This window comes from Alexandromys fortis, unplaced genomic scaffold (genome assembly GCF_014885135.2).
Source record: "Alexandromys fortis isolate MF-2015 unplaced genomic scaffold, M_Fortis_MF-2015_v1.1 scaffold_148, whole genome shotgun sequence".
Taxonomy (NCBI): Eukaryota; Metazoa; Chordata; class Mammalia; order Rodentia; family Cricetidae; genus Alexandromys; species Alexandromys fortis.
The window spans coordinates 3,532,842-3,549,236 of NW_026068019.1; the positions used below are offsets into that span (position 1 = coordinate 3,532,842).

The window sequence follows — 16,395 nt, forward strand, 5'->3', positions numbered from 1 at the left end:
TGACTCTTATTTACTATGCCTCTGCAGGAACCATGCACTTTATGGGCTCAGTTGGAAAAGCATTTGTTTTTCCTAGTGTGTATAGGTAACCCTTAGTTTATTTTCCGGTGTCCTAACTGAATACCATAGATGGAATAGTTCAAAGAGAAAAGAGATTTATTTAGTTCATGGTTCTGGAGGGTCAAGAGCATGACATACTTCTGGTTGGCTTCTGGTGAGGGCGTTCTTTCTGGTGGGGACCTGCCATGGTCCTGAGGCAGCTCAGAGCATCACATGGCAAAGCAGAGCCAGCTTGCTAATGTAGGACTCTCTTTTTGTAAAACCACTATAATAGTCATCCGTCCCACATTCCCGACTCCATCTAATCTTAATTGTCTCCCGTTATATGACAGACTGCACACACACACACACACACACACACACACACACACCTACTTTCCCCTCAAAAGGAACCCATGAAAGAGTAAAGAAGTAACTTCACCAAAGGCCAATTTGGTGAATCAGTAAGTTTTTAATTGGGGTTACTAACAGGAGTATGAGGGGTTACTTACAGGAGCATGTGTGACTTAAAAAAGGCAGTTACATCACTAAAAAACTCAACCTGGGTGACAACTCACAAAAGCCGCAGCCCTGAAACTCCCTGCAGAATTGACAGGCAGGTCAACGGCCCGAGAATCTTCTCTTTGCAGCTCCATGAGTTAGAGTCACGTCCCCTAGTTGCCATTAACTCATTAACTGCTTCTATGAAGCTGGGGATAGGAGCTGGAGAATGTTTCAAGCATCCATGTTCCCAGTGCCATTTTTTTTTTAACCATCCAGCATGGCAAGAGCCTCTCCGGTCCCTATGGAGGGAGTGTTTCACTTTGGAAAAACTCACTTTATAACCTCTCTCAAGGACTCATCTCCAAACACCCCGAACATCCCTTGGGAGATTAGGTTTTGGCATGAGTTTTGGAGAGGACAAACCTCCAGACGCAGAAGCTGAATAAAAGGAGAAATATTACAAGATGCATAGATACACGATGCATTTTTTCCTGCCTAGCCTCCCAAGGGCGTCCTTAGAGAATGCCAATCAGGTTTGTTGAGTTCCTGTGTGCTCTGGGATATGGAAGAAAGGGCTAAAAGCATCATGACCTCTTTCCTACACAGTCAAGTGACAATGGGAAAAGGGGGACAACACAAGCAGAGCAGAAAGCAGCTTGATAAATGATGTAGACATGATGTTAGACCTCCCTCCCACGGTTGCAGGCACCTCTAGTTAACATTCTCCTCTCTCCTTTGATGGATGTTGTTGTTTTCTGAGTCCATACTTGTACCCAAATTTACCAGCTACAGGAATTTGGCTATCTTTGATGTCAGACGGTTTTATTGAAATGCTGGGCTATTGTTAGATCTGCTTGTTGAGGTTTTTGACTGAAAATATTCAAAAATTCTAAATCTAGATTCATCTCAATTCCCTTTCTGGGGCACAGTAGTGAACAGATTTCAAGAAGATATTAATAATGAGCTCAGTGGGATATGAGCTTGGTATCCGGAAAGACCGGCAGGAGCCTTTGCAAATCACAGCCGCGAAACCAAGTTTAAAAGGGATTGAGGCTTCCCTTTAATATTACTGAAGAGAGCTCTGGCTTAAGTGGTGTTACTGGGTTTCTGCCTTTTGCAAGGATATTTTTAAAAAATGCCAGGCCAGGGTGACCGAAGTGGCAGCACATTCCTTTAGACAGCTGCAGTGATGTCCTGCTAAGGTGCCCTGGCCTGCACAGATAAGGACCAAGATTGTCCTTATGAAATCTGTCTCCCTTTTCATTATGGTGTGAGATGTCATTTTTCCAGATTTACATGTCTGTGTCCTGTCCCCCAAGTAGTCAAACTTGGGTTTCAATCAGCATCCGTCACTTAACAGATGCGATCCAGCCCCTTGAGCACAGGTGGCAGATAGAAGGATATACGGTGTTCCCATGTCTCCTTTTACATTTTAAACCCTGTCCGTCACATTTGATGAGATGGAGAAGTTTGTACCTTGTCTCATTAGCAGGTTGTCTGAATGGCTTAGCACCAGGTTCCATATAAACGTGCATTAACGTGATTGGCAAAGAAGGAGGCCCTTATCCGGCCCTATCCCATTTCCCAGGACAAATGACGCCCCGCACGGGAGTGGATGGACCGCTGGCAGGGACAGGTGATTTAGCTGAAGTTTTGAGAATCAGAATCTCGAGGATGAAGAATCTGAATTCCAGTTATCTCCTTTGTTTATAGAGGCATGACAATCTTTAAATATCCTTATTTTTGTTGTTTGTTTTCATTTATTTTTCATTTTACATAGCAACCCTAGTTCCCCCTCAGCTTGAAGCCTTGGTTTTTAAAGACTGTTGACAAAGCATGTTGTAGCTTAAGATGCCTGTGATTTGTGGTGTTTACCAACGTGTACAGTTTGCCAGCATGAGTACAGTGGCGATAAAAGTGACTCAAGGGTTGGAAAGGGGTAGGCGCCACTCTGAAGACTGGGAAGTGGAGCATGGTGGTAGGCTCCATCCACTCCATCCACTAAGTTCCTTGGGGTTTACAAAGTGTAAACCTAGATGAAGTGAGATAGCTCGCAGTGGTGGTAAGGTTGATGATTAATGAAGAGGAAATTATAAACAAAGCTGAAATGATGAATGGGCCATTCTAAATTGGAAGCTTTGGCATGGACTTCCTATCTCCTGGGTGTAAACAGGATACAGCATAGAAGCCTTTGCTAATGCCCACCAGCATTAAAATCTTCCAGTATTTGTGGAATTCTTGTGTGTAGTCTTGGCTGTTTTGCCCTTGTTAAACTCTCTATTTACGTTAACATGGCTGCAGTATCCTCTCTGTCTGGGTATCTCATTGGTGGAGGTTGAATGAAAGTGGCCTTCTGAGTTTGTAAAGCAGATCAATCAAAAAAATGTGCTCCTCTGTTCCTCTCTTCTGACTTCAGGTGGAGGCAATCATCGAAGCATCCCCTTGACTCTCGTCGCCACTAATTCTGCTTGGGACAGTGAAGCATATGCTAAGTGAGAAGGAAAACACATCTTCTTTGTCTTGTTCAGGTTTTTAGGATCTGTAGTTGGCTCAAAAAAGAAAAGAGAAGGAGAGAGAGAGAGAGAGAGAGAGAGAGAGAGAGAGAGAGAGAGAGAGAGAGAGAGAGAGAGAGAATGTGTGTATGTGTGTGTCTAGTGTTGGGAAGGTCACCCCAGAGCCTTGCCCATGCTACTCAAGTGTTCTAACATTCCTAACCCAGCTTTCAATCACTATGGGACGTATTTATTACCTAAAATCTTTACACTGCTCCAGTATCCATCCACTTTCTGACTGAAAAGGAGGAGAGTTGAGGTGATTAAACCTTGGTTTCCTAAAAAAATGTTGCTGCCTTTAGGGTATTAAGAAAAGGGAGCTAGAAACAAGCTGATATCCTCAAAGACAGCCTTATTCCTCCAATCAGAGATAACTGTTAGAAATAGTTGAAGCAGCTCTTCCCCTCAGTGCCATGTTCTGTGCACAGGCCTCCTACGGATGGAGGGTTTTCCCTCTCCCATAAGAAATGGTCTGTCTGCTGGCTCGGAAAGTCCTGGGCAGGCAGAGGTTTAGGGATCAGCTGCAGGCGGCTCCAGAACACTGTGAGAGCACCTTTTAGGAATGAGAGCAGCTTAAGTGTTTTCACAGTCAACTGAGATAACTGGCAAAAAAGAGGCAGCCTATTATCTCAGCACGGAGTTCTAGAAAATGTCTTATTTGTATTTGAGCCCAAGCCTTTAGTATTCGTTATTTAAGTGGAGTCCCGATTTGCAAATGTGAAACGTGACAATTCTGTCATCCCAAGCCTCTGAATACCACGAGCTGTTTTACAGAGCGCAGTGGATGATGGTGTGTGTCTGAAACACTTGATATGTTTAAAGCCTCCGACTCGCTCCTCCAAGAAGGATCCTTTGGCTCAGTTTGGCCTTTTATAGTAGCATCATGAGATACTCTGAGATGCTGTCATGAAATGACACTTCCCGGAGTAGCAGGATAATGGTTCACACACCTCTTGTTATGGCAGCACTTCCCTGGGGACTGAATGATGCAAGATGGTGAATGTGAGGATGGCCAGCAAAATATCATGATGACAAAGTTATGGCATTTCTCAGGAGGCTTTCCATGTTCTCCCATCTTGTTAGACTTTCCAAAATATATGGGCCATAACCAGAGTTACAACCGACATACCGCAGGCTTCTCAAGCCAACTTTAAGGGTAATTCATTCTTTTTCCTCTCCGTGTTCTGAGTAGGGTTATAGAATATTAATGGTATAGACCATAAGCCTTGCAGCACTGCTTAGAGAGTGGTATGAACTTTGAAACAGAAGAAGCTATTTGTAGCTAAATCCTACAGTCTGTAGATTGGTTTAGATTTTTTTTTCTTAAATCTATAAAAGATGACCTAAGGATAAAAGGATTGCCTGCTGCAGACAGATCAGTCTGAAGCTGTCGAGCTGAGTCAAGGGCCTTTATACCTTCATATGTTGTCCTTGAGATTTTAGAAAGTACTGGAACAAGAGAATAGATATTTTGTTCCTCATTCATGAGTGGTTATGAATAGTGACCTTTTAGTGATTAAAACAGCTAGGCAGAAGCTGTTCCCCAATGACTGGGGACACGGGGTTATTAGGGCTCATGGATGACCGTTGTTTTCTCTTGGCTAGCACAGTCCACAGGACAATTATAGGGAAATCATCTCTGGAGTGATAGGCAGACAGACTTAGAGGACCTAAGCCCATGTTGGATTTTAGAGTCCATTAGCATTACTGGAAATACCTTATAGAAGCCAATTGGTTAATTTTAAAGATGGCTACTTCAATGAATTTATGTCAGTGTATATTATAGGCAGTCCTCAATTTACATATTTTAACAATATTATTTATTTAGGAAGGGTCTCACTATGTAACCTTGGATTTCCTAGAACTTGCTATGTAGACGAGGCATGCCTTGAACTCAGAGCTCCACCTATGTCCCCTAAGCGCTGTGTTTAAAGGTGTGTGCCACCATGTCTACCTTTACGTTGTTGCAGCTTAATAGATGGAAACATTCAAGCTGCACAGCTTTTTAATGTCAAAACATCAAAGGGGAGGGCATAAATATGTAGAGCAATGAAAGCGAAACAGTAAGGCTATTCTTTTTACCAGTACGTATGTTAGAAGCATGAAGAATTAAAATGGTTTATTTCTTTGATTGGAACCAGTCAAGAATAGTGTGAGGCTGTGGGTGATCTTCTCATTGTATAACTTATAACACAGAATCTTTCTTTTTCCCTCTAAACCCACAGTTCTCAAGCTGTGGGTCGCAACTCTATTGGGCTTGAATGACCCTTTCACAGGGTCGCCTGAGACCACCAGAAAACACAGATATTTACATTATGATTCATAGCAATAGCAAAATTGCAGTATAAAGTCGCAATGAAGATAATTTTCATGCTACAGCTATCCATGGGGAATTGTATTAGAGGGATGCAGAATTAGAAAGGTTGGGGATCTCTGCTCTATGGACTGTCACACCCCTCTTCTTTTGGACAGAATTTTGGAATCAAACTCAAAGGAGTTTGATACCAGACTTGTACACTCTGCGAGTCTCCTTCTCAGAGTGTTACTGTTACTTCCTCAAAGTCCATACCATCTTTTGATTATCCAGTTTTGTTAAACATTCTGAGGTTCTATTGATTTGGGGTTAGGAGGTAACAGGACTACCTGCCTTGATGTGTGTGTCCCCAACTAAGGGCTGTGTGGCACCTACTCATCAGCTGAACTTGGCAGGAGGGATGGAATTAGGCACTGGTCATGACAGACACCTGCCATTAGCAAAGGGACAGAGAAAGCAATGATGTTTACATTTGATGCATTTGTTCAAGGTACCATGGTCACTAAAATTCCTGCAAAATTGGAAGAGAGTCTGTGTTCCACTGAGGAATTATTCATAGGACATTTGCATAATATATTAGTATCTTCACTGCTACTCAGAATACATTGAGCTCACCCGGTGAGCCCAATTATGGTTTTGAAGATGAAGTCAGAATTGAACTAGGAGTTCCAAGGATACTGACTAGTGGAATCATTTTGACTACCTCTTCTTTTACCTGGTTCTGCTCAGAATTGATGGATAACAGCAGAAGTTCAGGGGTTCCCCAGACCCCTGCTAATCTGGGTTGTTTGACTCGAGCTGAGACATGGGCCTAGAACACAGTTTCTGGGGTGTGGCCTGGTGATGTTTTCCCGCTCTCTCTCCTTCTTTACCTTCTCAGTTTCCGCCATGTTCTGCTGAGCCTCCTCACAGATTCCATTGCTTCCTATTACTCTCAGCGCCTGCTGCCGTCACCCCGGGCTCTGTTTCCAACTTGTCTCTCAGTTATTATGACAGTTTCCAAACTGGCCCTCCCAGCATTGTCGCTTTTCTGCTCAGCTAATCCTGAATGCCATCTGCAGCGCAGCCTTCCTGGAACACGCTGGCAACCTTCTTAATCCCCTCCTTCAAGCCTCAGGATAGCCTGTCCATCACAGAATAAAGTCCAAACCCCATGTCACGTCTTTAATAACCTCTTGGTCTGACGTAAGCCTTCACGTTCCAGCTTATAGCCTGATCCCCTCCCTTCCTTTAAAAGCCTGGGTTTTTAACAAGAAACATTGACTCACCCTCTCTGAGACAAGCTACCTCTTCCTTTTCAAAGATGATCTTTTTGGAGGACATTTTCAATTTTGCTCAGTCTAGAATACCACTCCCAGTTGTCTTTCGGGAAGTGCTTTCTCAATTCTCTCTGAAGTTCTAAAGGGTTCTATTGACATGTTGCAGTCATTGATTCTTTGTGGTTTTAGTTATCCTGCATTGTTTAATGTCACTGGTGAACTGTAACGTTCCTGAAGGGACCGGACTGAAGCTTCTTTACAACCTACGGAACGCGTTTAACAAAATGGCGGACACAGAACCGTTCGCTTCTTTGGATGTTTATGTTTATCTGTTTCTTTATGTTTTTAGACCTTAAGCATTTCTGCTAGATTCTGAGCAATGTGTAAAGGGTGAAACTAAACAGGACTCATTCTCTGACCTCACAGAACTTCAGTGATGGAGGTATACACAGTAGTCTGACAGCTGTCATGTAGTCCACGATGTGACCTGAACAGTAGTGCCTGAGAGGCAACTCTGGATGCTTCTCAGAGAGGCAAGGGCCGGGCAGAATCTAAAGGACAAACAGGAAGTCAGTCTGCGGAAGGGAGCTGAGTGCAAGGTGTCCCAGGCAGAGGACTCCCCGAGAAGCTTGTCAGTGCTGAATGAAGCTCAGTGGGCTGTGCTGTGAGAGCTGGGGTGAGCTCAGGAGTGCTGAGATGCAGAGGGAGCGGACTTCTGAGTAATGGGAAGAGAGGAGTTCGAGAGTGGATGTCAGTTGAGTGAGGCGGGGAAGAAGCAACCACGTTTTGCTAATGACCACTCCGGGGCTAGGGCTGTGAGAAGGAGGATGGTTACTACAAAGGATGGTGGGAGCTTAGGGACGTCTATGGGATGTCTCCATGAAGATATACAGTTGTAGACATTTTGATGTTCAGTATAAAGCTTTGGCAGGATCCCAAGTTTGAGGACATGATGAAATGATAGCAACATTTGTGGAGCTAGTCAAGAAGATGGTAGAACCAGACCACAGTGGCAGCAGTGTTAAAGGAAGGCTTCTGAGAAAAATATGCAGATGGCTAGGGAATAAGGCAGGAATCGATTTGATGAGCAAGGCACCATAGTAACCAAAGGACAGTGACACAGAGACCATTGTGTCCTTAGGAGGATGGAGTCTGTAGAGGAAAAGGAAGGTGTGTCCTGTTTCGAGGTATCTTATAGTTACATTCGGAAGTAAAGAAAGATTTTAGGCAAGCGTAGTCATGAAGGACACCATTTCAAGAACATGAAAGCTAAGAAGAAATAGAGTCGAGGGGCTTTTCTTGTTCAAGCAGGAAGAAATCTGACGGCATTTAGAAGCTGCAAAGAAGCACTCACTAACAATGAGGAAGGTCCACCATAGCTGAGTTTCCCAAGTGAAAAACTGGAAATTCTTCACCCAGTGCATCTTCTTATCTTTTGATATTTTGATAAGTAAGCAAACTTCAAACTAATTATAACTCAGATACTATCAAATGTCTGGGTTTATTTGATTATTTTGTCAAATGGGCTGGAAAATCCCTATAAAGCACGCGTTAAGCTGTCTGAACTTTATGTCCTGAGTAGCACATAGTTCATTGTCTTCTACAGAAACAAAATTTATTACTCTAATTTGTTACTTTATCTGTCCTATGAACAAATACCTACTCTATGCACAATATCTTTTAGGTACTGAGGACATGATCAAAGTATAAATATCTTTTCTTTTGATGAAGTTTATAGTCTATGTTAGCACTGGCTAATTGCCAGTAAACAGAGATGCAAAGCAATTTCAAATTGCAGGAGATACTTAAAATGGTACTGTGGTACACAGTAATCCTGAGTAGTGGCTACATCATGTGTACATACATGCATACATACATATATGGATGTAAGTTTTGTTCCAGTTTTATTTATGTGTCTACATGCGTATGTATGTGGGTCTGTTTGTGTGCCAGGGACCATGTGTGGAGGTCAGAGGACAAGCTGTATGAATTAGTTCTCTCCTTCTACCATGTGGGTTCTGGGGACCAAACCCAGGTCATCAGACATGGTGACAGGCACTTTGCACACTCAGCCATCTTGTAGACCTACTTCATTCTTTCCCTGTGAACTCTTCTTTCTGTTGTTGGGGCAGCCAATCACCAACTCACAGAAGCTAGGTGCCTTTTTATTGTCAGGAGAAGCTAACATAAACTCTTTGGCCATGTATGGATGCCCAGTGGCTAGGATGTCTGAAATAGGATGTGTGTTTGGATGTGGAGGGAGGGTGCTGGTTGATCGTTATGTGACCTTTGGGACACTAACCAGCTCTCCACGCCATTGTCTCTTTTCCTTTTCAGTAATTTGCCATCTTCCATGTATGAACGGTGGCCAGTGCAGCTCAAGGGACAAATGTCAGTGCCCTCCAAATTTCACAGGAAAGCTTTGCCAGATCCCCGTCCTTGGTGCCAGTGGGCCTAAACACTACCAGCAGTCCCAGCAGCCAGGCAAGGCGTTGGGGTCACGCGTCATCCATTCCACACACACCTTGCCTCTGACCATGACTAGCCAGCAGGGAGTCAAAGGTAAGCTTTGCATTCTCATCTGGCTCATTGCCCGGTCCTCTGTCCCCAGGTCATGCTCATAGAGAAGTCTCCACATACAGCCAGGCCTGGGGTTGACACAGACAGGAGAGTGTGGATCTGTGACCTGAGGGCTGGCGGTGGAGACGGGAATGTGGGCCCACTTGTGTGGCTGCAGGACTGTCTAGGTCACAGTGAACTGGCATCTGGAAAATAAGATAGCTGTAAGAAGTGCCTGCTCCTCGGGGCTCAGCACCACGAAGTGATGGATGTGCAAGGCCAGAAACAAGGTCAGGGTTGGGCCCTGACAGCAGCAATAAACTAAGGGGCCACACCGCACCCGATGATGAATTGTGAGAGTCCCACGCGATCACTTCTCGTCACTGGGCTTCACTCTGCCCATCTGTAGAGGAAGGCAAACTAGGTCACTTGGAGCTCACACGTTCTGTGACTAATTCATTCTTTCATAGCTGGCATCCTCAGGATCCTACGGCTTTAAATGGGGGTCAAAGAAGTGTAACTCGCTCTTCCTTAAAGAGGAATTTTCTTTGAAAGGGGCAGAAAGGCAGTCTGTGACACATAAATACAGACATAGTGTGTCGTCAGAAAGAACTCAGACATATATATGTAAGAGATATCTAAAACAGATAAAAGAGGCACACTTTGTGAAACTGGATCTCTACTTTTAATGGAAAAATTTAAGTCCTAAAATTTTTATAATGAAATTTCTGTAGAAGAGATTTTATGAAATACACAAAAGTAACTAATCTCTGAGAACCTATTATCACTTGGTAAGGTATACTCACCTTATTGTGAGAGCTTCATGAATTCATATTTTGTGATTCTAGTTAAAAAACTATTCCCGTTTCTTTTTTAAAAAGAGATTTATTTATTTTTATTTTATGTACATTGGTGTTTTGTCTGCATGTATGTCTGTGTGAGGGTGTCAGATTCCCTGGAACTGGAGTTACAGACATTTGTGAGCTGCCTTGAGGGTGCTGAGTATTCAACCTAGGTCCTCTGGAAGAACAGTCAGTGCTCTTACCCACTAAACCATCTCTCTAGTCCCAATATTCTTGTTTCTTGATGCATCATTGTTGAGATACTGTAGTGTCTGCATAATTGAAGTTTTATTTAATTTTTTATTATATGGGGGGGTGTGCGCGTTTGCGCATGTACGCATGCATGCGGATGCGCCCCAAAGTGCATGTGTGGAGGACACCTGTGGAGTTAGTTTTCTCCTTCTACCATGTTGCATCCTGGGGAGTGAACTCAAGCCATCAGCCTCAGTGGCAGACACCTTTACCAGCTAAATCATTTTACTGCCCACAGTTTGGCTTTTTAAAAAGTGCACAAATCCATCACTTTGAGTACAAAATTCTCAAGAATTTTGATGTCTGTGTCACAAAAAGATACTTTGCATATGTTATCCTTTGTGGAGTCTATTGGTAGATGTGTGTATATAAACTCCATCTTATGTTTTATAAATATTAAGTTTCCTATTAATGATTCACGATTAACAAATTGTCCTCCTGATCTTTGTAGTGAAATTTCCCCCCAACATAGTCAATATCCATGTGAAACACCCTCCCGAGGCTTCTGTCCAGATACACCAGGTTTCCAGAATCGACAGCCCAATGGGCCAGAAGGCGAAAGAAGCTCACCCAGGCCAGTCACAAGTCTCTTACCAAGGGCTTCCGGTCCAGAAGACCCAGACGGTGCATTCCACGTACTCCCACCAGCAAGTCATCCCACATGTGTATCCCGTGGCTGCTAAGACACAGCTCGGCCGATGCTTCCAGGAAACCATCGGGTCACAGGTGAGCAGTGTGGTTCAGGCCATCTTGATAACGTTTTCTGAGTGGGACATCATCCTAATAAGAAACCAGGCCTTGTACAAATGATTTCTACAGAAAAGACTGGTAAGCTATGGTGAATTTAGAAATAAAATTTTTATTAAAAAGTAGCCCTGCACATTCATTTCCTTTTCATCTCTACCAATCTCGTGCAGGGAGCAGAACTTAGTATATCCAATGAGTATATCATGTGGTCTACAAAACCCTTTTATTTTGTGTCCCTTTGCAGAAAAAAAAGTCTTGCTGACACATCATGTACAGAATAATTTTAAGTAGTAAACTTCAGGAAGTGTTGCTGGACTTTCATGGTTACTTGTTTATACTTATGCAAGTGTGTGTGTGTGTGTGAGAGAGAGAGAGAGAGAGACAGAGAGAGAGAGAGAGAGAGAGAGAGAGAGAGAGAGAGAGAGAGCGCACATGCGTGTGGACAATGATCTGTGTGCAAAACATGCCAGCCCTGAGATGTGGTAGAGGAGCTATCTTATACAAAAATGTCTGAAAATATTTTCTTAGTGTTTTGATAATTTATACATTCGTAAATAGAGTTTAATTTGGAATCTCCTATGCAATAATAATTGATATCATCTTTTGTTTCCTTTTAATTTGCAATTAAGATGGCAATGAATAAATTATTCAGTTGAATTTTAAGTGTCATTAAAGTTATGTAACATAAGGGCCAGCTTGTTGGGGGTTTCTGTCCTGCCCAGTTCCCACAGTTGTTAGGCCCCAAAGAAAATCACACAGAGGTCTCCATAAGTCATAAAATTGATTGGCCCAGCTCAGGCTTCTTATTAGCTCTTATAACTTATATAAACCCATTACTCTTATCTATGTTAGCCATGTGTCTCAGTACCTTTTTCAGTGGGGTAGGTCACATCCTGCTTCTTCCGTGGCCTGGGCAGGACTGCAAGAGAGCTTTCTTCTTCCCAGAATACTCCTGTTCCCCTTGCCCCACCTCTACTTCCTGTCTGGTTGTGTCGCCTATTCTTCCTGCCTGGCTACCGGCCAATCAGCTTTTATTTAAAATATAATTAACAGAATATAGAATTGTCCCACACCAGAGTTTTTGTGTCTTTAGCCTGTATCATAAAGTAGAAGACCATTTCCTTTCACATTCTTCCATTGAATCTGTGTATTGAAGATAGCCTTAATTTTTAATTGAAGTGCGCTTTATAATTAAAATATAATTGTATTATTTTCCTTCTTCCCATGCCTCCATCTAGTCCCTCCTCTGTGTCCTCTTACTTCCACTCAAAATCATAGGCCTCTGATTTCTCCTCCCCAATCACTTGGTTCTGCTGCTTTGGGCAATGTGATACTTTGTCCTGTGATCCTCTACCTGCCTTTTGGTTATGGCTTAAATACCCTACAAATAGAGTAAGGAATATGTATTCTTCATTTCAAGAATAGTGTGTGGGAAGGTGGAGAGCTAAAACGGAAAAGGAGAAATGCCTTAGGCTTATAGAACCAATCGTTATTGCTTAAGAAACCTTCCACAACACTTTAGATGCTAAGGCACTGTAGGATTCTCACCACCCTTCTCGAAGAACTGAAAATTAGTTTGTGGATCTGAATGGAGTTGCAGTATGCAGAATGGAAAGGCATCATGGGGAATTAACAGATTTTGTTTGGTGTCAGGGGCCCAGCACTTGGTGGCAGAGAACCAACTTCCTTATCTACAAATTGGAGGCAAGAATATAGTGCTTATGAGTTATGTTAAGATATGACATGATAATTAATGTGAACCACATTTTGTAAATGTCAGAGAACTATGAAAATATTCGCTTAGAGGATACTGATAGTGTCAAACTTTTGAAAGAAGCCAGAATTCCTGGTTGTTTATGTTTATGTGGTATAGCTTTTTAAAGATGGAAAAACCCTCAGTCTTCCAAATGTAACATTTATCTGCCTATGGATACCTGAAGTACCTACGTCTGGGCATGTGATAGCTAATCCTGATTGTCCTTGATTCAAGGAAAAGATGCATATGACATTAATATAGCACTGTTGCGGGTGTGTTTTCCAGGGCTCTGGCACAGCCAGCAGTTTGATGCATGGGCAGGTTAAAATCTCAATAGAGTGTTGGGAGCTGGTAGAACTATGGAAAGTGAGGTTTGGTTGGAAGAGGCAGGTCACCAAGTTGGTGATCATAAAGAACCCACTCACTGTAGGCCCAGAAGCATGGAACCCACCTACCATACGCTGCCGCCTCTGCAGCCACACGGCGAAATGCACCGCTCCTCTCCGAAGCTGCATTCCCAGGTGTCTTGCCGCAGGGACGAAATAGCTGCCTGGAACAGAGCACTTGAAATAGCTGCACCTCTTCATGACAGTCGTGTTGGCAAGTGCTCTGGAGAGAAGGACCATCATCCATTTAAGTTTATCTCTGAAGGAGAGGGCACAGATGGATAGGAGCAATGTGGCTGGAGATAAATTGTATGCACGTCATAGTTTTGCCCCAGATGAGGCTTGGAGACAGAAGGTGAGTTTGGTGCCATTTGCATTGTTTAATCATTCCAGCTTAGGTTGGCCATGGAGAAAGGGAAAAGCAGATCCTTTTAAAACTCTGTGCCCAGTACCTTTCTCCCCAGTTTCCAAGTTGGAGCACAGATGATAAAAAAAAAAAAAGGCTTTGAAAATGAAACACAACAAACTTGCTTTTCTCCTATGATATCAGACAGATGATGCCAACTAGAAAAGATGAAAACAAATTAGTTGGAAGCCTAAACCAGACTGTTCAGTTGAAGTGAATTGAGAGATTGATGGAGTTACCTAAATAATTCAAGCCCAGTGGAATACTCTTGCCTTATCTGGATCCTGTTCTGACTTTCGGCTGAATGATCCAGACGGTGATCTCAATTCTTAATTCATTTTGCATGTGTAGTCACCGACACACAGCTTCAAAATAAGACCTATTTCATCAGACATTCCTAGCATGTATTTGCCTTCCTACTTGTGAGAAATTCTGTTGGGAAGTGAAAATTGCCGAATTAATTAGTGCAATTCAGATGAAGCATATAATTATTTGAAAATAATCAATAGTGTATAGGTGTGTCCTGCTAGGATGTTGGAAACAGACACAGACAGGTGTGGGTGGATTTTAAATGAATGGGGTCAGGGAGAAAACAACCAACCCTACACCTCTTTCACCTTGCTCATTGAGCATGCTCAGTAGCTGCAGCTGTTGAGACTTCACATGGATAGCAATACGCACTTAGGTCTGTATGTTGCTATAAGAGGTCACACACCAGATGAGCTTGGCAGAAATAGTTCATATTTCATAATAGATATAGTATATTAATTGGGCCAGAGACTCAACATGTACTGCAAGTGTAGCTAAGCCATGGAACTTTCCTGGTCCAAAATTTTAGGTCTATCTAAATGGTAGAGAAAAACAGTTGATTATGAAGTCAAGCTTACAGATCAAAGGGAAGAGATTCAACAGGGAGAAGGTTTTTAGAGGTAGTTGAGGAAAAGAGTCTAAAGAGGCCAGAGAAACAAGAGATTCCTGAAAGGCTTAGGTACACATAGTTTTAAAGATCTTAAAACTGGTGCCTAGCGCAATGTTAACGGCTGTTGGTGAGGTCAACGTGTCTTGAGGCCTCTTTACGAAGAACAAAGTTCAGTGTTGTTAAGGGTGACACAGTCACACAGGGCATGTGTGTTCTTCCAAAAATGTCCAAACTGAACCTATAAACCTTCACAGCTAAACGTCAGAGTGCAGGGAATACTGGGGGTAAAGGGGAATGCTAAAATTATCACATAGTCACAGAAAAAAATAGATCCATAATGTAGGACAACATCGCGTCTCTTATAACCATGCCATGTAAACAAAAGTAGGGTGATTTCTCTAGGAAGAGGCACGGGAGACATGGGGGTGAAACTTAGTGTGCATGATGGTAGGAGGAGGGCACACACATACCACAACATGTGTGGAGGCCAGATGGCATCTTGGAACTCTTTCTACCCTGCGGGTCCCAGGGATCTAACCCAAGGTGCCAGCCTGGTTGCAAGTATTCTTACCCACTGAACCATCTTGCTCAACTGAAACCAGAGTTTTATTTTTTTAAAAAAAAATAAGCCAGATGTAAAATGTTTCTTAAAGAAATAAAAAAATTGAACTGGATATTAGATGTTACTTTGGAATTATTAGTTATCTAGGTGTGACGATAGTTTTGAGCTTATGCAGAGAGTGTTCTTATTCTTGTGAGCTGAGTGAGAAAGGTTGTCAGAGTGAAGCATCGTAGTGTCTGTAGTGCTCTCTCACAGTGTATTTCATACACAGGTGTGGAAAAGATGCCGGCACCCTTTTGAACGGCACTTCAGCATACAGGTTATCCCCCTCTCAGTCTTTGAATGGCCTAGCATGTTTGAAATTGTCTTATGCGAGGAGAGGGGAACTACTAAATGTTCCTGGACTTACAAGTAAAATAAAAATGCTCCAAACTGAACTTGAGAAACGCAGCTTCGAGACATTGGATGCAATTTTAGAAAAGGGTGTTTACCAGTTTTGTCTGTTGGCTGGGGCTGGGTGTGAGAAGCTGAAGTTGTATCAGACGTGAAACGCTCAAGGGTGGACAAAGGGGACTTGGAGATGAAGGTCAGTAGTCTATAGGGCATGGATCAGCATGATTCCGGTGTGGACCGCTGTGATGGGAACGAGTGTGGCTGAACTCTTCTTTGTCATCCGGTAGCTGACCCATGGGAGGAGGGTCTCGAGAAGGTAGCTGGCTGGATGTTTAAGGATAAATCCCACCTTGATTGGTATTAAAAATGATGTATTCTTGACTATGGGTCAAAGCACGGGGATTTATCAGTGGAATGTGAGGGGATTAATGGAGACAGCTCAGTGATAGGTGAATAGCTCTCCTGGAAGTATATTCATGGCAGTGGAGGTCATTTTTTGGATGTTGTCATAAAGAAGAGAGAGAAATAAATAACACTGGCCCTGGAAATGTCTGTGGTGATTTTAACCTTTGTAGAGCCTGCCAAGATGGAGGGAGGAAAACCTATCCCCCCTCCTCTTTCTTTTAACTTTTGTAGAAAGTGTTATTTAATTTTTCATAGTCTAAAATCTTTTCTTCTGTTAGGATCAGTGGGCATCACAGGAATCATTGGAAGAGTAGAAATAAAGACGATGGAAGATGGTTTCGAGGATAGACTTCCTGAAACAGCTGACAAGTCATAGTCTCGGCTAATCTAAGCTTCCGTGTTACTTGTAGTAAATTGTGCACACCATATATATTTGCAAACATTTGCAAGTCTGTTCGTTCTGTGACTGAGTTAGAATTACAGCTTCGGTGGTTACAATT

The 16,395-nt window shown here is 42.8% G+C and overlaps 1 protein-coding gene across 4 annotated transcripts in view; it reads left to right on the forward strand.

Annotated features, from left to right (window-relative positions):
• Positions 1 to 16,395, forward strand: part of Ltbp1 (latent transforming growth factor beta binding protein 1) — a 374,464-nt gene that overhangs the window by 204,082 nt on the left and 153,987 nt on the right. For all 4 annotated transcript variants that reach the window (XM_050162976.1, XM_050162975.1, XM_050162977.1 and 1 more), the window contains 2 exons: positions 9,006 to 9,230; positions 10,773 to 11,047. In XM_050162976.1, coding sequence (XP_050018933.1) covers positions 9,006 to 9,230; positions 10,773 to 11,047 — 500 coding nt within the window. The remainder of the gene's footprint in view (positions 1 to 9,005; positions 9,231 to 10,772; positions 11,048 to 16,395) is intronic.